This window comes from Cydia pomonella, chromosome 11 (assembly GCF_033807575.1).
Source record: "Cydia pomonella isolate Wapato2018A chromosome 11, ilCydPomo1, whole genome shotgun sequence".
Taxonomy (NCBI): Eukaryota; Metazoa; Arthropoda; class Insecta; order Lepidoptera; family Tortricidae; genus Cydia; species Cydia pomonella.
The window spans coordinates 22,216,844-22,239,745 of record NC_084713.1 but is presented as its reverse complement, the minus strand read 5'-3'; the positions used below and the strand labels follow the sequence as shown (position 1 = coordinate 22,239,745).

At 39.2% G+C, this 22,902-nt stretch overlaps 2 protein-coding genes across 2 annotated transcripts; one reads left to right on the top strand and one right to left on the bottom strand.

The window, feature by feature from the left end:
* Positions 1-186: 186 nt before the first annotated feature.
* On the bottom strand, positions 187-4,552 carry LOC133523104 (organic cation transporter protein-like). The gene is made up of 4 exons (XM_061858614.1): positions 3,832-4,552; positions 1,679-2,918; positions 931-1,112; positions 187-396 (listed from the first exon to the last, which is right to left on the bottom strand). The coding sequence occupies exons 2-4, from the start codon at positions 2,319-2,321 to the stop codon at positions 187-189; spliced, it is 1,035 nt and encodes a 344-aa protein (XP_061714598.1). The 5' UTR covers positions 2,322-2,918; positions 3,832-4,552.
* A 9,346-nt stretch (positions 4,553-13,898) lies between these two features.
* Positions 13,899-21,191, top strand: LOC133522499 (organic cation transporter protein-like). Its single transcript, XM_061857852.1, has 6 exons — positions 13,899-14,909; positions 16,547-16,781; positions 17,731-17,986; positions 18,420-19,043; positions 19,193-19,374; positions 20,023-21,191. Exons 1-6 carry the CDS (start codon positions 14,743-14,745, stop codon positions 20,227-20,229), a joined length of 1,671 nt encoding a protein of 556 aa, XP_061713836.1. The 5' UTR covers positions 13,899-14,742; the 3' UTR covers positions 20,230-21,191.
* Positions 21,192-22,902: the final 1,711 nt, after the last annotated feature.

Here is a 22,902-nt window from a genome sequence, read left to right as displayed (position 1 = left end):
GAGGACTGGACCAGAAATTTTAAATGCATAAAAAACCGAAATACAGTGCTACTTTCGTAGTAGGGATGAAATGTTTTGCTTCTATAGACATTAGACACAGACTTTTAAATTATATCCTACTCTTAGACTCCTTGTCAAAAGCTTCTATGGAGTCACAAATTTAATTACCTAGCACCCGTACTTTAACTATCGAATAGTATAACTTTGGCTTCTAAACACAAGAGTCCTTAAATGCTGCTTGAACCCAGGTGCTTCCTTGCCAAGTTCCTCAGCCTCCTCCATGGAGTCAGGCAGGGGTGCGCCGAGGGTCTCCGGCGCCAGCAGCACCAGCAGGCCGGACACCAGTGCCAGCACGCCGAACACCAGGAACGGGAGGTGCTCCCATACCACTGCTGCCTGAAACAGTTCCAAGTGTTCCAAAACATTACACAGTCAATACCAAAGTACATCCGTATTTTGCATATCAGATTGAGAAAGCGGGCTTTTGACATTTTCAAACGTGAACGTGCGTCACCTGTGGGGGACACCGCGGTACCGCGAAAATTGAAAATCGAATTTGCAAGAGTAAAAGAGAGGCGAATAGACGAACGAATGAACAAAGTGGTTCCCCGCTCTCTCTATGAGATTCTTCCGTGATCCCCCTTTTATTGAGCTTGAGTTTACCTTCAATTTAAGCTACCCTGTTGGCAGACACACCAAACCCAAGGACTCATATTTTTTTGTCAAGTTTTTTTTTGTTATTTAAAGCGAGATATGATTGGCGATTGTAGATGTGCTGCTCCTGCTGGTGGTCGTCTTCCTTGGCAAATTGCGTTGCTGTCAATAAGAACGCTAGCGTAGTCTCAATCCAAATGCCCGCTCACACAATCAATCCCTGTCACAATGAATCCGTTATCACAGAATTATACGAAACATCGAATTTATACTTACTAAGCCTGGCATAAGCGGTGCTAAAATTCCACCAACCCGTCCCATCATAGAGCAATAAGACAGCAGACTGGATCTGAATCGCGTTGGGAACAGTTCGGCGGTGTACACGTAGAGGGACGTCGACACTCCGGCAATACACATCTTGCCAATCAGGTACACTGACAAGGACAGCCAATAATTTCCTAAAATCAATACCAAAACGGGTTACATGTCGTCTGCATTATTTCTAAAGTATGGAGGATAGAGGTAAGGAGAACAATCTGTGTATGAAAAGTGTCCATCAAAAATCCTGTAATAGGTGGGACCACAATACATCGCGAAAATTTTTTTTAACCTTGATAAAAAGAAAACAAATCACTAACAGCGCACTTCACACCCTCAATAACGTCTAAGTTCATGTCATGTCCTTGTGCTACCCTAGCGCTACCGGAGAGATTGTTAAAACTATTATTTACAGCTGCCGGCTGTACAATTTAGCGACAGTTCTCCCATAAGTGATATTGTTCTCCTTACCTCTACCCTCCACACTCTTAAGTCTGCGTCTGCCGTCATGTACTTCTGCGACAATGGCAAAAACAAAAAAAATAATCATAGAACAAGTCAACAGTCTGTAAAATTCATAAAACTATACCGTTGCCTTGGTTTTAAGAATTAAAAAGAAATCACCATCATCAATTCAATGTGTAGCTTGTGGTAGGTACCAATACAACGAAGTACAATTCGAACAACAATAGACGTTATAAATAGATAAACTCACCTTTAGATATAAATATAAAAGCAACTTGACAGGCTCCAGTTATCCAAAATCCTGTCACTAATACAGCTTTCCTCCCAATTCTATCCAGAAGCAAAACAGCTATCCAATAACCTGGGATTTCAATGGCAATCGTTGCAGAAAAATTAAGATATTTGTTTCCAGATATTCCTATGGAACATATCGTTAAGCCATAATACATTAAAATTGATGAAATCCACCATATTGGTGTCACTACACAACGGAATAATATTGGCTTATGTTTGAAGACCAAACACACTAACCACTGTTCAGAACTATCTTCTTCTTTCGTCTCAATATCTTTTACGTCCGTAAAATCCTTAATTGTATTTTCTTTTAGAAATCTGCCGTTTATTTCAGCAGCTTCTTTCAAAATATCCAGGGCATCTTGATATCGGCCTTTGCTTATCAGCCAGCGGACAGACTCTGGCGCAATCCAGAAATAAATCACGAACACGAATAGAGGTAAATAAATAATGAGGATCAGATGCCTCCAATAAGGTTCCATCCAGGCGATCAGGCCCAACAGCGTCTTTCCTATAGCGAGACATGTGCTCATGGTGATACCAGTTACTACTCGGTATTTTGGTCCAACATATTCCAAGGCTGCAATCATATACTTTATTAGAATAATATACTGAGGCCGAGGGCGTGTACGGGAGACTTTCTCAGGTGGGATACTTGAATCATTAACAACTTTTAACCTTTATTATTATTAGCGGCTTGTCAACTTTAGTAGACGTTTATGAATAAGGGGGTCAGATATTACGCATGCATGCAAAAAAATAAAAATTCCGGTTTTTGCTTTCTATTATACCCACATTTAATAGTTCAAGTCTCCTACCTATCCCATCTAGACAAGTCTCCTGGACGCCTCTTAAATAACAACAACACAAAACAACAAAAAATACAAACAAATACAATTGACTAGATATACATTACTTTCTCATAGCTTACCTAAAATATAAGCGCAGGAAAAGTAACAAGATCCAAAAAGATTGGTCAGAAATGACAGAGAAATATAGCTGATATAGGAGCCCGCAAAATATGTCAAGCTCCCAATCCAAGCTAGATTAAAGTTGGTGAGCGCCAGCGCCAGCCGGCGGCCATAAAGGTCGGAGAAGAAGCCAGTTATGGGCAGGCAGATCATCATGCCCAGGGTGTTGACGGAGCCCACCAGGGTCGGGAGGAAGTCGTCGCAAGCCAGGTTGAACTGCAATAGGTGGTCTAAGATTATAACAAGTAAGATCATCAAAGTACGACCATCACATCCGTTATGGACCTCCAGCTTCACAATAATAATTTTAAGCACATGCTCGACATTTACACATCACAGGTTGTGTGTTTTTAAAGAGCTTGCTGACCAAACTGGGGAATATTTTTATCAGACTTTGAAGCATTCCACCAAAATGCTGCACCTACGAACTTTACTCTTTTAATCTCCTATTTTTAGACTGATGTTTTCCTAAGAGCTGACTTAAAAATTTAGATTAACTAAATCTCAGCTCAGTTTAATTTATTTGTAGTTTTACGTGTATCTAAAATGTATAATTGTTGGTGCAATAAAGAATATTTACTTACTTACTTACTTCCAATTCTCACGAAAATCAAAACAGTAAAGGTAGTCAGCATTCATGTCATGTCAGGTTTTTAACCGACTTCAAAAAAGGAGGAGTTTTTTTTTGGTATGTATGTTACTCGATATCTCCAAGAATCGTGAACCGATTTTAAATTTTTTTTTTAATCGAACGGGTATAACCCCGAGATGGTCCCGTTAGCGCCAAGTCGGGGTCTGATGATGGGATCTTGGAGAAATCGAGGGAACTCTCCAAATGTTATAGGTACATGTATGGCGCTTTTGGTAATATTTGAAGTCGGTTTTATTTATGTTAATGTTAGCTATATTTTTTTTTAACTAAACTAACTGCTTTGGCTCAGCGATCCAAAAAGAATCTTGGCCTCCGAAACGAGAGAATGCCACCTGTCCCGATCCAGCGCGGTTTCCTGCCATGAATTGGCATTCAGCCGACGCGAGTTTTTTTTAAATCCAAAATTTTCTCTCTTCCATAAAAAATATTCAATTGTACTGGAAATATTCTAAACGAGCTTAAAACACATTAAAGTACCTCATAAAAAGCGGAGTTATTATGCTCATAAACATACTCCTCGCATTGCAAAGTCGAATTGGTGTCAAACAATATTCCTGTACAGTCGGAAGTATTCCCAGCTTTACTTGTTGTTGCATAACGGTGGCAGTTGTCCAAGAAGTCACCTGATGATGGCACAGCATCCAGGATCCAAGGTGGAGCGAAGGTGGCAGTGTAACTGTCCTCGCATTCAGGAATTACGCACCTGAAATCAGTTTTAACCCTTGAATTAACACAAACATTTTTTTACACTACGTCGGTGGAAAACAAGCATACGGCCCGCCTGATGGTAAGCAGTCTCCGTAGCCTATGTACGCCTGCAACTCCAGAGGAGTTACATGCGCGTTGCCGACCCTAACACTCCGCACCCTCGTTGAGCTCAAACCTCCACACAGATAAGTTCAAACCACCTTAGCGCTTAATAGTTGTAATGATTCTGTTAAAGAAAAAAACGAGGATAGAGGGTCAAAGGTTATGTCCAGCATTTTGGAGGTTATCAAGTTCAGGTGGCATTCGGAGTTTGCATCGCAGTTGCCATCCGAATGTCACCTTTAACCTTTTCGACGCCAACGACGGATATATCTGAACCACAAGTTCAACGCCAATAACGGATTGATCCGTCCGAAACCACAGAGCAACATAGTGCATTTATGCATAAAGTTCAATTTCAGTTTTGACACTTTGGTGACATGACTTCTGAGTGACAGGGTTAAGGATAAGTATAGTATCGCTGGCCATCGAAAGAGCGTTGATCCCTACACTCTTGAATCTAAGGGCATCTGCTAGCTGGCGTGGGTGCACTGAGTGGGCGCACGGACGCGGGTGCTATTGTAGGTAAAGTCCGCCGCACACGTCCGCGCCAGTTAGCGTTGCTCATACTACATCGTTTTCGTAAACCCGCTCACCCGCTCCGTGCAACCGCGCCAGCTAGCGAACACCCTAAACGGTTGCGCACTGTGCGGTTTCAGAAGAATTTCCTTCCGCAAACGCTCCTATAAAATGAACTCCCTGTCGGGGTTTTTCAAAGACTCAGTATGGGGTATTTCAAATAAAGAGTACCTAATTAATACAAGTTTTTAACGGCAACGTGGGTGAGTCACAAGACGCGTTCTTTCTAGCGTATTAGACTCTTCCTTAATGACTTCTCCGAATAGTCCACGTGGCCTAACCAAAGTGGCAATTGTTGACAGTAAAACGCCAAGCGACACTTAAATAATGTATGGAAATAGTCACCTGTCATCCCGATACAATATTTCTTTTTCTTTGTCGTCTGTCGATGTACGGTTGTTATCTTATCTAGGCTCCCTAAGCCGAGTGTGCGCGAACAACTAAGTAAAATACCACTGCTTAAACCAATACACTAATCTCCATTCAGCTTACCTCGTTTTGACTTTGACAAGAATGAACAAATACGCATAACATTGCAGTGCCCCCATTATGATCACCAAGGCACATAACACCACGGCCCTGAGCTGGAATCTTCCCCATTGCCCCACTTCTTCGACAAGAATTCGGTCTAGGTTCACACTTCTTTTATCAACGGACATTGTGGAATCTTTCACTGAACCAAATTGGACTTTTACACTGTATTAACACAGCAGAAAGAAATACAAAAATATTTTTTTCATATCTATATTCAGAGAGCGCGTTTCAGCTCATCAGAAAGTGTGTTCTAAAGTATCCTTACCGCGAGTTTGACACTGATATATACGTTAGGGACTTCGTAAACTAATGCAGATTGCATCTCCCTCGTACTGACATTGGTGCAAGTGAAATCCGCTGAGTTCGAGTTGGCACAGTCGCTAGCATTTAAGGCCACGTAAAACTCATGGTGAGCGTACAGCTATGTAAATTTTCTGATACAATGTGCAACAATAAGGAACCTTGAATTTTCGGGTGTAGCGGTAACGATAGCGGAACCGACAAAATTACACGCATCATTTAGTTTTGTTGTGTGACTCGTAAAGGTGACATTCGAATTTCAGCTGCAGCTGCATTGCTGTTGCGACGTTACTGCTGCGGCCTTGACGCAGGCGCTGTATCTCTCAAATGACGTGTAGATTGAACGTCATAATCGCGAGCTTTGCGGACACTATTTGTATAATAAGATTTAATCTTAATAAGTATTAAGGTTAGTCCTTGAACTATGAACACTTCGCTCATATTGCAAGAAAAGACCGTAGCAATCTCGAAAAGCTCATTGTGAACGGCAAAGTAGATTGCAGACGATCAGTTTGGCCTAGTGGGTAGTCCCGGGTTCAAATCCTGGTAAGGGCATTTATTCGTGTGATGAGCATGTATATTTGTTCCTGAGTCATGGGTGTTTTCTATGTATTTAAGTATTTATAAATATTTATATATTATATATATCGTTGTCTAAGTACTCTCAACACAAGCTTTATTGAGCTTACTGTGGGACTTAGTCAATTTGTGTAATAATGTCCTATAATATTTATTTATTATAAAAAAAAAAAAAAAACAGACGCGAACGCAGTTACTACGTTGGTCTGACCAGATCCGCACCGCTCTGAACTCCATAGTTCACATGGCTCTCCACACCGCCAGCGACAGAAATAGATAGTGAAAGATCATAAGAGAGAAAGTGATACAAAAGGTAGGTCACGACCCTCAATATTAGTAACTAAGTAGTACTTTAATAATACCCATTACCAAATAACCCTTCTGGTGTTGTAAGTGCGTCATTTTCAAAAGTGTCCATGGGCGACGGTAGTCGCTTACCATCAGGTGATTCGTCTACTCGTTAGCCTCCTATATCATTAAAAAGACACCCTCCTTTTGTCGTTGCTGCACCGCTGTAACAGGAACTCTACCAGAGCAACGCCGCTGCAGTCGGCAACCGGATGTCACCTTTAATTGTTTGCGAGTATAAGAAAACATTCTAAGTAATTATGTTATAGAGCGATGGTAAAAGAACCTAACTGTAATAACTTAGGAATAAAGTAAAGGTGACACTCCATCCGACTTGCGGACTACATAACGTCAAGTGACTGTGACCAAAACTCACTCAATAGGCGCTCGGCAATCCGGCACCCCATTTTTATTAGGAATAGAATTAGACTCAAATATGAGCTGGAAAGACCATATTCTAAAATTGTCAAAAAAATTATCGTCTTTTATATACGCCCTTCAGCATCTAAAGCGAGTTACAGACCTACAGACATCCCTTGCGGCATATTACGCATATGCGTATTCGCGAATATCATATGGCCTGGTCCTTTGGGGAAATAGCTGCGATATTGAAAAAATATTTATTCTGCAAAAAAAGTGCATCAGAATTCTAGTAAACATTGATCAAATGGAGTCGTGTAAACCTTATTTTATTAAACATGAAATACTGACCGTTGCGTCTATGTACATATTCGAATCATGTAAATTCGTTAGGAAACATTTAAACTTATATTCATTCAAAGATACAACTCAAATCAAAAGAAATAATCGCAACATAAATCAACTAAAAGTGCCTTTTTCAAAATTAAAACTTGTCACAAGTAGCCCACATTATATGACTATGAAAATCTACAACCACCTCCCAAACTCTATCAAAGATCTGGACAATGTAGGTCAATTTAAAAAACACCTGAAGCTGTTTTTAATTAATGGATGTTTTTATAATCTTCTATACATATAATAAAGCTGAAGGGGGTCGAAAGTCTGTACATGGAAGATATTCGAAAAAAAGTAGGCTGGGGATACTAAGAATCGTTAACAGAACACGTTCCAACAGTTTTTAGAATTTTTGTCTGTTTGTCTGTTTTTCTGTTTGTCTGTTTATTTGACCTCGCATCACGAGAAAACGGCTGAACGGATTTTGATGCAAACTTTACTAATCTGTCGAGAAAATGCCCGGCCAAGTTATAGGCTATAAAAATTCAACCCCTAGAATGGGGGGTAGCCACTACACTCGATTGAGTTAAGTTTGCACCTGAATCTTATGGCGCTACTTAGGAAGGAGGTGCAAACTTTTGTGCTACGAGTATCGAGTACCCTGCTAAACTAACAGATATGGTGCTGAAATTAAGCGACCGAGGAAGGATTTTGCCAAAATAACTCTAAAGTTAGAAGAGGGGGGTACGGATATCAATTCAATTTCAATTGTGTTGATGTAATAATACAACGAAATTAAACGACAGTAAATTAATTGCCATACATTGCAGAGTGCCATCTTTTGGAAAACTGAGTAAAAATGTAGTAATCAAGTAAACTAATAATTTTTAAGAAAAAAAAAACCGACTTCAATGAGGTAGACCGGTGAAAGAACGATTATTGTTGATTTTTGATTTCACACAATTAAATTAAAAAAACAGCGTCCTACGCCTAATTATGTAGAAAAGGAGGTAACATGTTTTTTTTTGTCACTGCACCCACCTAGACATATTTCAGATTTGCCCTATGGTTGACTGGTAAGATACCCGCAACGCAATAGGGTATTTGACTGTAGTCGATGTCGAGTTTAAGATAAATTATTTCACACCATGCATGAAATAAAGCACCAGATAATTATTAAAAAAACTAAATAGGATAGAAATATAAAAATGTGTCTTGAAAACCTAACTACTTGACAAACATGCACAGAGAACAAATTGCCAAACGTGAACTATGCATCGTTGAAGAATTCTATTCTGTTCATCATGAACAGTTCCACTTCATCAAATGTCACTTCTACAAATGTAAATACTTGATTTGTTGATAAAAATACAAAAATCACTATATGTATGCCTTTCACATTTGAAGAGTTCCCTCGATTCCTCATGGACCCCATCGTCAGAACTCGAACCTGACAAAAATTTGTCTTGAAAATCTAATTTACTTAACAAACACAGCGAAGAGGACAAATCGCCAAACGTGTACTGTGTATCGTTGAAGAGTTCCATTCTGATCATCATCAGCAGTTCCACTTCATCAAATGTCACTTTTTTAAATGTAAATGCTAGATTTGTTAAAGAAAATACAAAAATCATTATATTCTCCTCCTTTTGAAATCTTGAAGTCGGTTAAAAATGAGTTTACTTACATAGTTAAGTAGTGGCAAAATCAACACACATATCAACACGCGTATAACTGCATAATTATTTAAAAAAATATTTTCTCCGTCATGAATTATACCTAATCGTCATTTTATCGTATCCATATTCATACGTATCGCCTCTTTTAGCACTTAATAATGGCTACGAAGGTGGGTACTATGTAAAAAAAAATCTCTGATGTTTGCGGTGTAAATGTCAAACGATTTGGGACTCGCATTTCATACGCGTTAAAATGCCATAAGAACTAAAAACTGAAAATGCCTTCCCGAAAAAAAGCGAACCTTTCACGAAAGTCTCACAACGCATTGACGTTACGAAACTATAGCGACGTGCGTGATCTTAGGCGTAGCCACAACTACCACAGACGTTATGCAGGATCGTTCCATCCATTGAAAACTTCATTCGTAGCGTGTACGGAGACCTGAGCCATTCTTGGGTTTGTGAGAGATCCATGCTCACGCAGAAACATGAGCAGGCGGAAATCGAAGGTGAACATGCAGTATATAATTCCATTAACACTGTCTTGGATGAAGGCAATGTCACAACATAACTAAGGAACTCTACCGGGTGGTAGAGTTTCTTAGTTCCTTAGCTCATTGAGTGCTTCAGGACTCCCAGCACACACATTAACCCTGAAAGTTGGAGTTCCAATCATGCTTCTTCGGAATTTGTCGCCTCCGAAGTTATGCAACGGAACCTACTATTACATACCTATTATTAGTATTACCTAATTATTAGTATGTAACTGTAGATATAATTATATGTAAACATTTAGTTGTGCATACATAAACATAACTGTAAACAAAGTGTAAATACTCGGCCTCAAGTTTTTGATATCTACGAGTATTCTCCTTTCCTCTAATCCTACTTCTAACTAATAGGTATTACACCTAAATTCGATAGTGTTCGGAAGTATGGATTTCTATGGGTATATTTCTTACCTTTTCATGCTTAGACTGATTGGTCTGGAGCACCGATTTGGATGATATTTTCCATGGACATGATTTGGATAGGTACAGTCAAGGACGTAAAAAAATACAAAAGTGGAACTGTATTGTCCGATATACATCTACTACTCTATGTCATTTAAATCACGTCAAAAATTTGAATAAGGACGAATTTGAAAAAAATAACAATTGATTTTGGAGTGTAGTTTTATTAAGTGGTACCTAATTGTAAAATTTTATCTAGACTACAGTCCTCTAGCGTATCCATCTGTCAACTTTACTTCAAGTTCCACCTCCAGAGGAGAGGCAGAGAAATTAGCGGTGAATGAGTCGGTTACTGACACAGACCGAATACCACGCGGGCGGAGCCGCGGGCACAGCTAGTAATGAATATTTTGATAAAGTCAGTAAATGAAAATATTACCGTGCTTCGTTTATGTAAGGAAATAATGTTATAATACAATCAAATGATCATGCGTGAATGTATGTGTAATATTATTTTAATGATGTGCGAAATAATTGTAATTTAATTACCTACTGTAGCCCTCTTATATTGCTGTGCCCTTACAGGGTGTCACATGTATACCTATATGTTCCATTCCATCCATGCTTGTAATGTGATATGCAATAAACTATTCTATTCTATTCTATTCTATTCTATTCTATTTTCCACCTTTGCCGAATGGTTGGTACTGCCGGCGTGTGGATTTGTATGGGAAATAAAATCACATGGCACTACTGAACAGTGCAACCGCTCTGTAATCCGGCGTTTGGCTATGTATACAGCCGGATTAAAACGGCCCTACTAACGCTAACTGCCGGATTGACGAGCGCCGGATTACTGAGCGTCTACTGTAATTAATTACTACCACAAGTTCAAGACCATATTGCACCGTATTAGATTGTATTAGTACCAAATCAAGGTTGATCTTTGTTTATTCATTTAAATTAGTGAGTTTTGGTTGTCACCTGATAATAATACCTACACTGATAACTTTCTTCGGACATCGTGCACGTGTACGATGTCTCACTATACTAATGGGTTATGTACAACTCTAAATGTAAAATACGTGTGTTATCACCACTTTTTCTAGCACGAACTAGTTGCTAGTGACTCCTGATGATTATTTTATCGATATTTTATAACATAATGTGCAACGTTTGAAATATAAATGAATACCAACATGGACCCGAGTACTCCCGAGAGTCGGTCAGGGTCTCCGTCTCCGGCGCGTCTTCGTCGGTCGGAATGGACCCCAAGGGGACCCGCCGGACTCTCAGCTCTGGCTTGCCTTCATTGGCCGTCCAGAGAGGAGTCGTTAGAGCTAAATACTCCAGGGGTGGAAGTGAAAACTTGCATAAGACGCGAGTTGGCACAGTGGCTGTTATCAGCCACTGGGTAGAAAGCGGCGTACACCTCTGACACCCCTTACTCTGAGCCGCTCACACCGGTATTGTTCCTGGTCGTCATCACGACGGCATTTTCAGGGGCCCATCTAGTGGGCGGCGAGTCACCGCCTGCCTCGATAACTAGTGGAAACATTGTTATGGCAGGTGTCCGGACGTCTTTGCAATAACCCAGTCTCATTGTCCTCCCAAACTTCAATCCATAGACCGTCATACTGTTCACTTTTACTACAATAGTCCGAATGCCTGCTGCGACCGGTTCATGGGTGTCTATTGTTGCGCCTGTGAACGGGTTCCAGCAGGCGTTCTACATGACATTAAAGCTCTCCAAGGGGCCTCTACGTGTTGGATCTATATCCCCACGCAAGCCTATCAAAAGTCCGGGATTTATAGGCCCGTGAAATCCAAGGAGATGCCAACATGAGACATCTCAAAGAACCAGTTTGTATCAATTTCACCAACACAAAAACAATTTATCAAAGATAAAGGCACACAGCAGTTGGCTTTTGCGTGGCGAAATCATTAAAAAGAGTAGGGTTAGTTAAGAAGAGTAGGTTTTTAGGTGTATTATCATTGCTTGCAAACTTTTACTTTAACTATTACTTTGTTTTATTAATAATATATCTGTATATTATTCTGCAACCAACGGATAACTGTTATTGGCCTTATACTATGTAAAAATACTTATATAAGTTGTATATTTTAGGCTGTTGTTTTTCTGAATACCAATAAAATAAAATCATGAAATAACAAACTCCATAATTCAAATAAAGTGAATGATTTGAATATTTACGTGGAGGAATGATATGAAATAAGTGTTAATTTTATTCTGCACGCAAATGAATTCAAAGATGTGATTTTGTCTTTGACTTACAAGTGGTAATAATATCGATAAACGAAGTATCGATATTATTATTATGTCAAGCACTATCCACACGACGCTCTGTGCCATCTGCACGAAAAACTCAGGTATCAACCACAAAATATTTCAGTATTAATTTGATTTGCTCAGTAAAGCAAGCCTTAATATAAAACCAGGCTCATTCTACGTTTAACGATTTAATCCTCTGGCGAAAGGATTATTACTGCGGCTCCCATTACAAGATTATCGCAGTAATAAAGGCTTAACATTAATTCTTCCACCATGTTTATTTAAATTGGGTTAAAGTTGTGGCTCGTAAAGCTTGCTAAATCTGGATCAATAAGTCAGTTAAACAATTAACAATTTAATATTGGTGAGTAACTAATTTTCATTTTATAGATTGCGTTTCTGGAGAATTGTTGGCTCATTCAGCGCTATTCACGACACGTTGTCGTTTTGCCTCTGCGAATTTCCGCTACATACCGGGAAACCCACTTTATCGGCTACGACGTAGCGCTAGAACTACTAAAACTAGAGGAATATTTTGCTATGACTAACTTTTGCAGTAGTTGGTTGATGAGGTGAGCTCTTTAGTTTAGTGTAACCCAAAAGATAGAAAGATATTCAGACATACATAAAGTAAAGTATGACGACTGGTCCGATCGTCATACTTTATTTTATCTATGCCACTAGGCCAGCCTAGTATGTAGTGACCCAGCCTATGAAGCCGATGGTCCCGGGTTCGAATCCCGGTTGGGGCATTTATTTGTATGATGAACACAGATATTTGTTCCCGACTCATGGGTATTTTCTATATATATGTATGTATTTATCTTTGACCGTATATATATTACCTAATTTAGGGCTCAGGACACTATTCCTAGGCTATCTAACAATAGCATACTCCTAAAAATTTAATACTCTTCTACCATACTCTTCTAGCTGCAATTTTGATACCTAAATAAATCATTTTTCATTTTTCATTTCATTTCATTTTCATCGTCTCCTAGTACCCATAGTACAAGATTTGCTTAGTTTGGGGCTAGGTCGACCTGTGAAAGACTGTCCCCAAATATTTATTTATTTAAGTAACGTTAGGCGTGTATTTCATATCATAATCAAAAAGCGCTGGTGGCCTAGCGAAAAAGCGCTGGTGGCCTAGCGGTAAGAGCGTGCGACTTGCAATCCGGAGGTCGCGGGTTCAAACCCCGGCTCGTACCAATGAGTTTTTCGGAACTTATGTGCGAAATATCATTTGATATTTACCAGTCGCTTTTCGGTGAAGGAAAACATCGTGAGGAAACCGGACTAATCCCAACAAGGCCTAGTTTACCCTCTGGGTTGGAAGGTCAGATGCCAGTCGCTTTCGTAAAAACTAGTGCCTACGCCAAATCTTGGGATTAGTTGTCAAGCGGACCCCAGGCTCCCATGAGCCGTGGCAAAATGCCGGGACAACGCGAGGAAGAAGAAGAAGAAGGCGTGTATTTCATATGATTTACCGCGTTGATGTAAAAACTAAAAATGTTTTTGAATTTAAGTTACCATTAACACCTACTATTTCTGATTAATTGTTTAATTTCCGCTACCCAAATGATGCCCGGTAGAGATCGCTCTTTAGCGATGAGACTGTTATCTGCTTCTAGCATTAATCAATTGTTTTTCTTTAAGCTGTATCTTTTACTGAGTAAGTAAGTAAGTAAGTAAATATTCTTTATTGCACCAACAATTATACACCAATTATATTATATTATTATTATTGTATTTAATTATACTGAGGTGTGTCATTAAATATATGCTATCTGTCTATCTATATTATTTTGATTTTCATTCTCATTTACAAAAATATATCTGAATCACGTAAGGTATTTTTATCCGCTTGCCGACAGTAGGATTATTTTAAACTGCTAGTCAATTTAATTTATTCAGCAGTACTTACTGCTTATTTAATAACAAAATGTTGGCTTTGGGTTCATTTGTCGGTTTAACCATTAACCTTCTTCGATGTCACCTTGACCAAACAAGTTCACAAAACTAATTTCATATTTTATAAATATAAACCGCACGTCAAATCTTTATATGAGAGGCTTCATGATTCATCATTTACTTAGGTGGTATCACATTTTATAAAAACAAGTGTTCATACATTGGCCACGGTAACGACTACAGCAGCGTTCAATGTCTCATTAGCTTACGATACGAGTAGCAGAAAGGGTATCCTAATTCCTGTCGCAATCTCGAAAAATTATTATCCATTGTTTTTTTAAAAATCCATAATTTTATCATAATTTTGAAAAGTATTCTGTAGAAGCTATTAGGTTTGATTTATGCTGAATCGGAACGTTGTGTGAAATGTTGAAAAAAAGCGTTGCGTTTCTAGGTTGCGATAGCCTAACGTCGTTTTACAAAGACTGGCGCGGATTTTCAATGAAAATTTTGACTGTTCAGTACAAATCTTGCGCCAGCTCTACTGAATTTACCTTAAACCAGCAGAAACAAGAGACAAATGCAGTGTGAATAACTATTTTAAAGTCAGATGTACTGACAAGTGCATAAATCTGTCATAACTTTAGCAAAACAATGTGTCACAAAGTGTAAGCCAGTTCGCGCCTTTTCAGTACAAGCCTTCGCAATGTCTGTGGATAAAAGGGAGATGAACCTGGATCGGATCCTGGTGGAAGAAATTGGTCAATGGGGGCGGTTCCAGCTCAGGGCTGTGGTGTTGTGTGCTCTAGTGGCTTTGATTGGGAGTGTGCAGTGCTACGCGTATTTGTTTACTGTTGTGAAGGTCAAAACAAGGTAAGCTTAGTTTACAGATTGAGAAAAAATACGTTAATGCTAAAAATTCTACTTTCATCGTTTAAATTAATTAATTAATTCTGATATTAAGTTAGTTGGATAAAATACTGATACCAAGTCGGTAGAGACAGTAGACAAGGAAGAATAAAAGAGACAACTCTTTTAAAACAGCTGAACATACGGACTAAGTATTGTTTTAAATATTTTATCTCCACACATAATATCATAAATTCTCTATGATGCCTTCAAAATCCGTAAATAATCGCCAACATTACGATAAACTGTTATGTTACAACAAATTTCTTATCGGTGATGATGTTGTAATTGCTTCATAACTACATCAAAATCGATTTGTTTATGACTTCAAATTTGGAACATCTCTGAAAAAAATCCATTTGACCTCTATTCTATTATCAGTCGAGATGGCTTTTTAGGGTTCCGTAGCCAAATGGCAAAAAACGGAACCCTTATAGATTCGTCATGTCCGTCTGTCTGTCCGATTATGTCACCGCCACTTTTTGTTCGAAATGAAATGTCAATTGCATACAATTTTGACATATCTCGCATGTTAGTTTGTATCGAATAAAACGGCCCCCGACTCTAGTTTGTCTCTGAATTAAAAAAAAAAACTACGAATTCGTGACACTGACATGCGTGAAAAAGTTTTCATTTACCGCCATTTAACGTATAGTTTAACTTTTCATTAGTTTTAAGTATAAAATGAATATCTTTTGTTGTTCTTAAAGTAACTATCGCAAAAGTTTCGTGTAAAATGAGCGAGCGAGTTCCGCCAAGAGATGCCCCAACGTTTGCTGTAATTTGGGTTAGTGAATATATCATAGAAAGTTTATAATATGAGTGTAGATAAAATAGTGTATGCAACTGTACATAATTCGGCATTAAAACACTCGTGTATTTTAATGCCTTTTATTATGTAGCAGTCACATAAACTACTATTAAGGATGACTCAGACCAGACCGTTTCTGAGGACCTACCGCGAACCACGTTCGACGTGTTGCCTCCCTGTCACACTGACCTTAAACTACGCCAAAAGAGAGGTATGGGCATTGTGAATGTCATCTCGCTTTGTGTGGTAGGGCACAGTACAGCGGATGTCATTCCAGATCTAGAGCAGAGCCCAACTGGGGAAGTACCTCCACCTTACAGAAAACCGCAGCCAAATAGTGTTGTGTTCCTGCCGGTGAGTAAGGTTGCCAGAGCTCAACGAGGGGGGCGGGGGTTGAGGATCGGCAACGCGCATGTAACTCCTCTGGAGTTGCAGGCGTACATAGGCTACTTTACCATCAGGCGGGCCGTATGCTTGTTTGCCACCGACGTAGTATAAAACTGACGTACGAATTTACAAGTGCGACAGAGAGGCATTATCACATTAAGCCGAGTAAAATTTCATTAGATTAGTAGATAATCTTACTATTTTTGTATTGAAAACCTTTACTTTTTTAAGCCAGTTTACTAGCTATTTATTCAGATACTAAGATAAGATAAGATAATATTTTATTGTCAAAATTGTGTAAAAAGTATTAACATTTTATTAAAATATAAAGGTATCAACAATTTTGCCCATTTCCAGCATACAATATATCTTATATTACTGTTCACTCTATAAATTATTCCAGATGCGTCATCCCCGAATGCGAGGACTCCACCCCCCTGTTCTCCCCACCATGGATACTAAACGCGGTGCCGACGTCATCATCGTCATCCAACTCCTTCGACAACTGCCATCGTTTTACTACAAGTACAAACATGTCACGGAACAGTTACTCCTGTTCCGCAGACTTGTTTGATAGGAATTCGACGGTGCAATGCGAGGAGTATGTTTATGAGCATAGGAATTCGGCTTATTATGAGGTATTTCTATTTCATAACTACTTGTAATTGTTTCATGGCCTTTCTAGCGACTGTTTTTGGGCCTGTTTTATTTATTGTCGAGTTGTTTTCCGTTAAATTTGGATAAAATTTGGTAGGTTTAAACTTAAAAACGAAATTTAATTTGCCGTAGTAAAACAGTAAGTATGAAGCTTTCTGCTGAGTTAAGAAATTGAAGTGAGTTTCGTTTTGGTAGCTCAGAGGAAGATTTTTAGGATATACGGAAATATTACGCTTGTAATTGTGCAGAATTGTCTACCTATTCACCAAATTTTATCAGAATAAAAACCAGACTTGAAAAGTTCAACAACAAAAAGTTGGCCCGTTTATTTTCATTGTCAATGAAGGCAATGTCAATATAGTTAATCGATAAATTATTTTTGTTCCGTCACTCAGGAGACAACTGTAACATAGTTAGAAACACGTTAAGCGCGTAAAATATACACGCACACGCGGCCATTTTGACGATGAATTTAAATTCTATAAACAATAATAAAAAACGTAACCACAATGAAGAGTGAATATTTTTTTTTTATACTACGTCGGTGGAAAACAGTCATACGGCCCGCCTGATGGTAAGCAGTCTCCGTAGCCTATGTACGCCTACAACTCCAGAGGAGTTACATGCGCGTTGCCAGCCCTAATCCCGCCCCCCCCCCTCGATGAGCTCTCTGGCAACCTTACTCACCGGCAGGAACACAACACTATGAGTAGGGTGTAGTGTTATTTGGCTGCTGTTTTCTGTAAGATGGAGGTACTTCCCCAGTTGGGCCCTGCTCTAGATCTGGAATGACATCCACTGGCTGTGCCCTACCACACAAAGCAAGATGACATTCACAATGCCCATACCTACCTTTCTTAAAATGATGTATGAATAATCCTATTATGAAAGCAGTAGTTTTAGTTTTATCGACAAATCTTATTATTACAGTTTGGTCTGGCCTGCGACGACTGGCGCCCAACCTTAATCGGCTCGGCCAGGACCCTGGGCTACATGTTCTGCCTGCCGATGATGGGCCTCGTGGCCGACCGCTGGGGCCGGCGGCTCGCCCTTGCCCTCACTACCTTCAACTCAGTTTGGATCGGAAGCCTGGCGTATTTCTGTGGCTCCTACAACTGTTACATATCTATATCGTTTGTAGAAGCTCTGTCTGGAGCGTGTGCTTTTTCTAGTGCTTATATTTTGGGTAAGACACTTCAGTATGCATTACACATTAATGCAAATTTTACATCATCAACATACATATGCCAGTGTTTAAAAACATTTATTTCTTCACTGTGTACATCATTAAGTAGGTATGACATAAATTTGATTCAAATCTTGTAACTTACATTTGGGCCGTATCCAAATATCTGATTGTGTTGAAATTACTTCCATATTTTTGATGACAATGCAGTATGCAAATTTCTGATGATCTTATAATAGAGTCGCAAGATAGCCCCACGATAGAAAAAGACAAACGCATTGAGTCTAAACTCAAACCTAATATTGAGCCTACGCTCAGCTGAAAGACTTCGAAGAGTATTATACCTACTTGATAGACATGCAAACGAGACAGTCTATGTAAGTGTGTAATGTTAATCAAAAATATGATTGACAGAAGCTTTTTATCCTTACAGCTGTGGAATATGTGGGACCAAAATACCGAGTACCAACTGGTGTTGCCATGAGCACTTGCCTCGCAGTAGGACAAACCGTTTTGGGTGCAATAGCCTGGACGGAACCTTATTGGAGGCATCTAATCCTCATGCTCTACTTGCCACAATTTGTTTTCGTGGTCTACTTTTGGATCGCGCCGGAATCTGTTCGATGGCTGATCAGCAAAGGACGCTATGAAGAAGCCTTAACCATCTTGAAAAAAGCTGCTAAAATGAATGGTACTGCTTTATCAGAAAGGACTTTAAAAGAGTTCTCGGAGTCAAAAGATGTTGTGACGAATGAAAAAGATACTTCGGAACCTTGGTTAATATGTCTGGTTTTCAGACATAAACCAATTTTATTGCGTTGTTTAGTGACGCCAGTATGGTGGATCACTTGTATTCTGATGTATTACGGGCTAACAATATCTTCTGTTGGGATATCTGGTAACAGGTACATAAACTACTCAGCCTGCAACGCTATTGAGATCCCGGGGTATTGGACCGCCATGTTGCTTTTGAACAGGATTGGAAGGAAGGCTGTGTTGATGGCAGGATTTTTGATAAGTGGAGCTTGTCAAATTGCGTTTATATTCGTGTCTGACGGTAAGCTTGGATCATGTATTTTTTGTATTTTGTATTGTATTGTATTTTGTATTGACTATAAAGCCTAATTTACTAAATAAAAACGGTATTGATATGTCCATTATATGACCAAGCATCGCACTTCAACATTCCTTATTTTAATTTTCCAGGCGACTACTGGCTTTCCTTGACAGTATACCTGATTGGCAAGATGTGCGTGTCCGGCGCCATAACGTCGCTGTACGTGTACACCGCGGAACTGTATCCCACGCGGTATCGGTCCAGTCTCTTCGCGTATTCCTCCATGATTGGAAGGGTTGGAGGCATCTTAGCACCGCTCATGCCTGGGTTTGTAAGTATCATGACCTTGTCGGTAATACCTAAGGTGGTTATGTTCTAAATATTCAATAGGCACTTGATGTCTGGCAAAATTAATTAAATCAGAAGGAAGGAATTAAATCAAAGGGCCATGGTTCGGTTATGCTTGTTTTGACTATGTTGAAGATGCACTGTTCCTGTGCTATTGATGCAGCAGGGTAACACCTGTTGATCTATGAGTAACTCCTTATTTAGCAATGTACACGTCTGATTTGATTTGATGGTGATGAAGGTTCTTGACATAAGAAATCCCCAAATAAATTTCAGCGGTCAGCAATTCAGAATGTCAGCTGTTATTAGAAGTATTGAATTCAGAAATTAATATGTGATTGCGTACGAGTACATTATATGCTTTTAAAACAATATATTCCAAGATACAATCACCCACCCTATCTCCTGAATACCTAATAGCTTTTCTTATTTTTTAGTCCGGTAACTTTACGTTTTGGTACATTCAAGCAACCGCTAGCGGTTGTTATGAAGCTCAAAATTGGTCAGGTTTTTTAATTTTTATTCTTTCGCACTCATGACATGTTCATTATATACGAGTAAGTGATGACCTCCCTTTTGCACACTTCAATTATCTTCAAGCGTCTTTTTATGATTCGACGATATGTTCCAGGCGGCGTTGGTGTGGGTGCACCTGCCGTTCCTGGTGTTCGGCGTGCTGGCGCTGGTGTCCGGCCTGCTGGTGCTGCTGGCGCCGGAGACCCTCGGCGCGCCCCTGCCCGACTCCATGGAGGAGGCCGCCAACCTCGGCAAGGAGTCACCTGTACTACAGTGGTTGAAGACGCTAATGTTTAGGAGCAAAAGTTATACTATTAAATAATTTAGAAAGAACTTTAGTTATCTAGGAATACTTAAGAAATCACAGTCGGTTGCCTCATTCAAGAAGAAGTTCAATATATTATGTGGTGGTTTTTGGACTACTGATGTTGTTAAAATTTTGTAACTTCATTAATGTATGTATGTATATATCTAGGTATTAATTTACATATTCGACAGTTTAGAAAAAAGTATTATTTATTCTTTCTTTATTGCACCTTTATATTAAGTAGGTATATTAAGTTTAAGTTTCACTTTCTAATTACCCCTCATCAGGGAGATAGGGCTCTCTGAAGGGATATTAGGTAGTTCATTTAACATTTTCTTTTGTACATAAGCTAAAGGACACCTGGAAGAGTTCGTCCGACTTCTAACTCAAAAATGGTCACGTTTTCTCTTATGTAGTCCGCCTCTTTCGCACTCATGGGATGTTCATATACGTTATCGCTTCCCTTTCACACACTTCATCTGTCTTTAAGCAAAGCGTTTGGTAGGTATGTGGAAAAACAACGATCCACTTTCAGAGCCCCTAATGTAAATTTATTCGATAGCGAAACATGACGTATGCGTTTGCGTTAAGTCTCATTTAGTATGGGATTTAGAAACAGCGCGCAAAGCGGGTCGTTTTGGAAACTCAAAATCCCATACTAAATAAGACTTAACGCAAACGCGTACGTCATATTTCGCTATCAAATAAATTTACACTAGGGGTACAGAGCATGAGAAATGTAGTTTTTATTAGAATCGCCGTTTCACCTTGAAGAGCGTAGCCAAATGTAGACAAAACGCTGTATCTACGTGCATTATGTTCAAATATTCATACGCATCGTTCTCTTAATACGTATGTACACGTCTTTTAAGTTCTTTGTCATTAGATTTGTGTACAAGTACGTCATTAAGGCGTAAATAATTGTTATACTCGATAAAAACCATATCTAATTAAAGAAAACGTCTGTATGAAATACATTGTTCGTATTTTATTATATATTTAAGACCTAGTATTGTACCTAGCTTTGTTTAACAAATAAATAATTTGGAATTAGGTAAATTCAAACTTCAAAGTCGATATTTGGTAACTAACAATAAGTACTGAGGCAACTTTTTGAAACTTAAAAATTGTTAGGTTCTATGTTGGTAAATAGTTAATAGTATTTTATGCAACAGTTGTATAAGAAGGGTCAAAAAGGCGAGTGGCGTGAGTTACAATGTGAGCCGGAGCCGAAGGCGTAGGCGAACATTGTAAAGGAATACGCCACGAGCATTTTTTGACCTACTTATACTACGTTGCATACAATATTTTTCCTACGAGTCAACAAAAATAAATCTTAATTTAGGTAAACAAATTACAGCAAAAGTATATAGCCAAGACGCGCGAGCATACCTTGTTACGCGCCCGGCCCGCCCCGGGCCGTGGCCGGCCGGTCAGCGACACCTCGTAACTGATGAGGCCCTGGTACTTGCTACTTGCTAAATTAAATTTTTGGACAGTTTTTTCTCAATTTTGGCCACGCACCGTAGCCTACGGAGACTAACAAGCAACACTAAGCGGTTTTCGTAGTCTATGGGTGTTGCTATATTACGGGTGTCACATGCGTGTTTCTGACTTATGAAGTAATTATTTTTACTATGCAACCAAATGAATATTTTGTAAGTTGGCAGCAATGCACTTAGTTTAAGACTGTATTCGTTTTGGTTTTGTTCGGTTGGTAGCCATTAATCGCAGTAACGTTATAGCGATTAAAAGCACAAGAGCTTTTATGAGGAATAGACAATATAGACTTTTCTTGAAACCATTTATGTATGTTCTTATATTCGTGTTAATGAATGCATAAATGACAGATAACAGTAGAGGAGTAGGAAAATACTACCAACATTCTCTGTGACAACGCTACTGTTTTTCATAGTCATCTTGTTAGTCTTTTAGGTTAGGCAACTGTAATAGATGAATAACCAAAGCACGTCGAGTGAAGTGTGACTTGGCTCGGTACGACAATTTTTTTAAATAATTTGAGTGTCCGAATAAATCCTAGCCACTGTTCCCGACTTGACCAAAGGCGGCGCCAGGGAATGGAATAATAAAACTTGTAACTGAAAATTTGTAAATGTATGCCCCTACCCCTCCCCTTGGCCGTCAACCATATCAACTGACTGAAGTTTGAAGATAAATGGTGAGGCGCGTACTTCTTACATGTTCATAATGTGACCAGCTGACGGTCTTTCCATCGCGATACAACCGGCTGACGGATTTTTATAAATTTAAAATAGTATCTAAAAATCTAAACTATCATATGTGGGCCTACCGCGAAAACCGAAAATCGCAAATTGCGGGGATCTTTCTCTTTTACTCTCAATAAGACGTAATTAGAATGACAGAGAAAAATGCCCGCAAATGACGAACTTAGATTTTCGCGGTTATAGCCTTGACACAATATTAATTGGGAGGCGATTACTGAATTTTTTATGTATTTTACATGTTAATGTCATCAACTGACAGTCATTCCACCGCGATACAACCGGCTGACTATGGAGCGTGCACGAACTGTAGGAGGCAGCACAGGAGCCGTCAGTTTTTTGGCGCAAGGCGTAAATGTGATGTTTATTGTTCCGATTTAGCCCACAAGATGGCAGCACCTACTATGTACAAGAAAACACGTGACATGTAAATGTACATGTTTAT

What these genes read in the sequence shown, in the direction of transcription:
- LOC133523104 (XM_061858614.1), bottom strand. Translation starts at nt 2,321, where the DNA reads ATGATTGCAGCCTTGGAATATGTTGGACCAAAATACCGAGTAGTAACT. An exon ending in TATATCTAAAGGTGAGTTTA is followed by an intron (nt 1,113 to 1,678) that starts TCTATTTATAAC and finishes TATTGATTTTAG; the next exon opens with GAAATTATTGGCTGTCCTTG. An exon ending in CACCGCTTATGCCAGGCTTA is followed by an intron (nt 397 to 930) that starts GTAAGTATAAAT and finishes GAACTGTTTCAG; the next exon opens with GCAGCAGTGGTATGGGAGCA.
- LOC133522499 (XM_061857852.1), top strand. Translation starts at nt 14,743, where the DNA reads ATGTCTGTGGATAAAAGGGAGATGAACCTGGATCGGATCCTGGTGGAA. An exon ending in GTTGTGAAGGTCAAAACAAG is followed by an intron (nt 14,910 to 16,546) that starts GTAAGCTTAGTT and finishes AAATTATTCCAG; the next exon opens with ATGCGTCATCCCCGAATGCG. An exon ending in GTTTATATTCGTGTCTGACG is followed by an intron (nt 19,044 to 19,192) that starts GTAAGCTTGGAT and finishes TTAATTTTCCAG; the next exon opens with GCGACTACTGGCTTTCCTTG.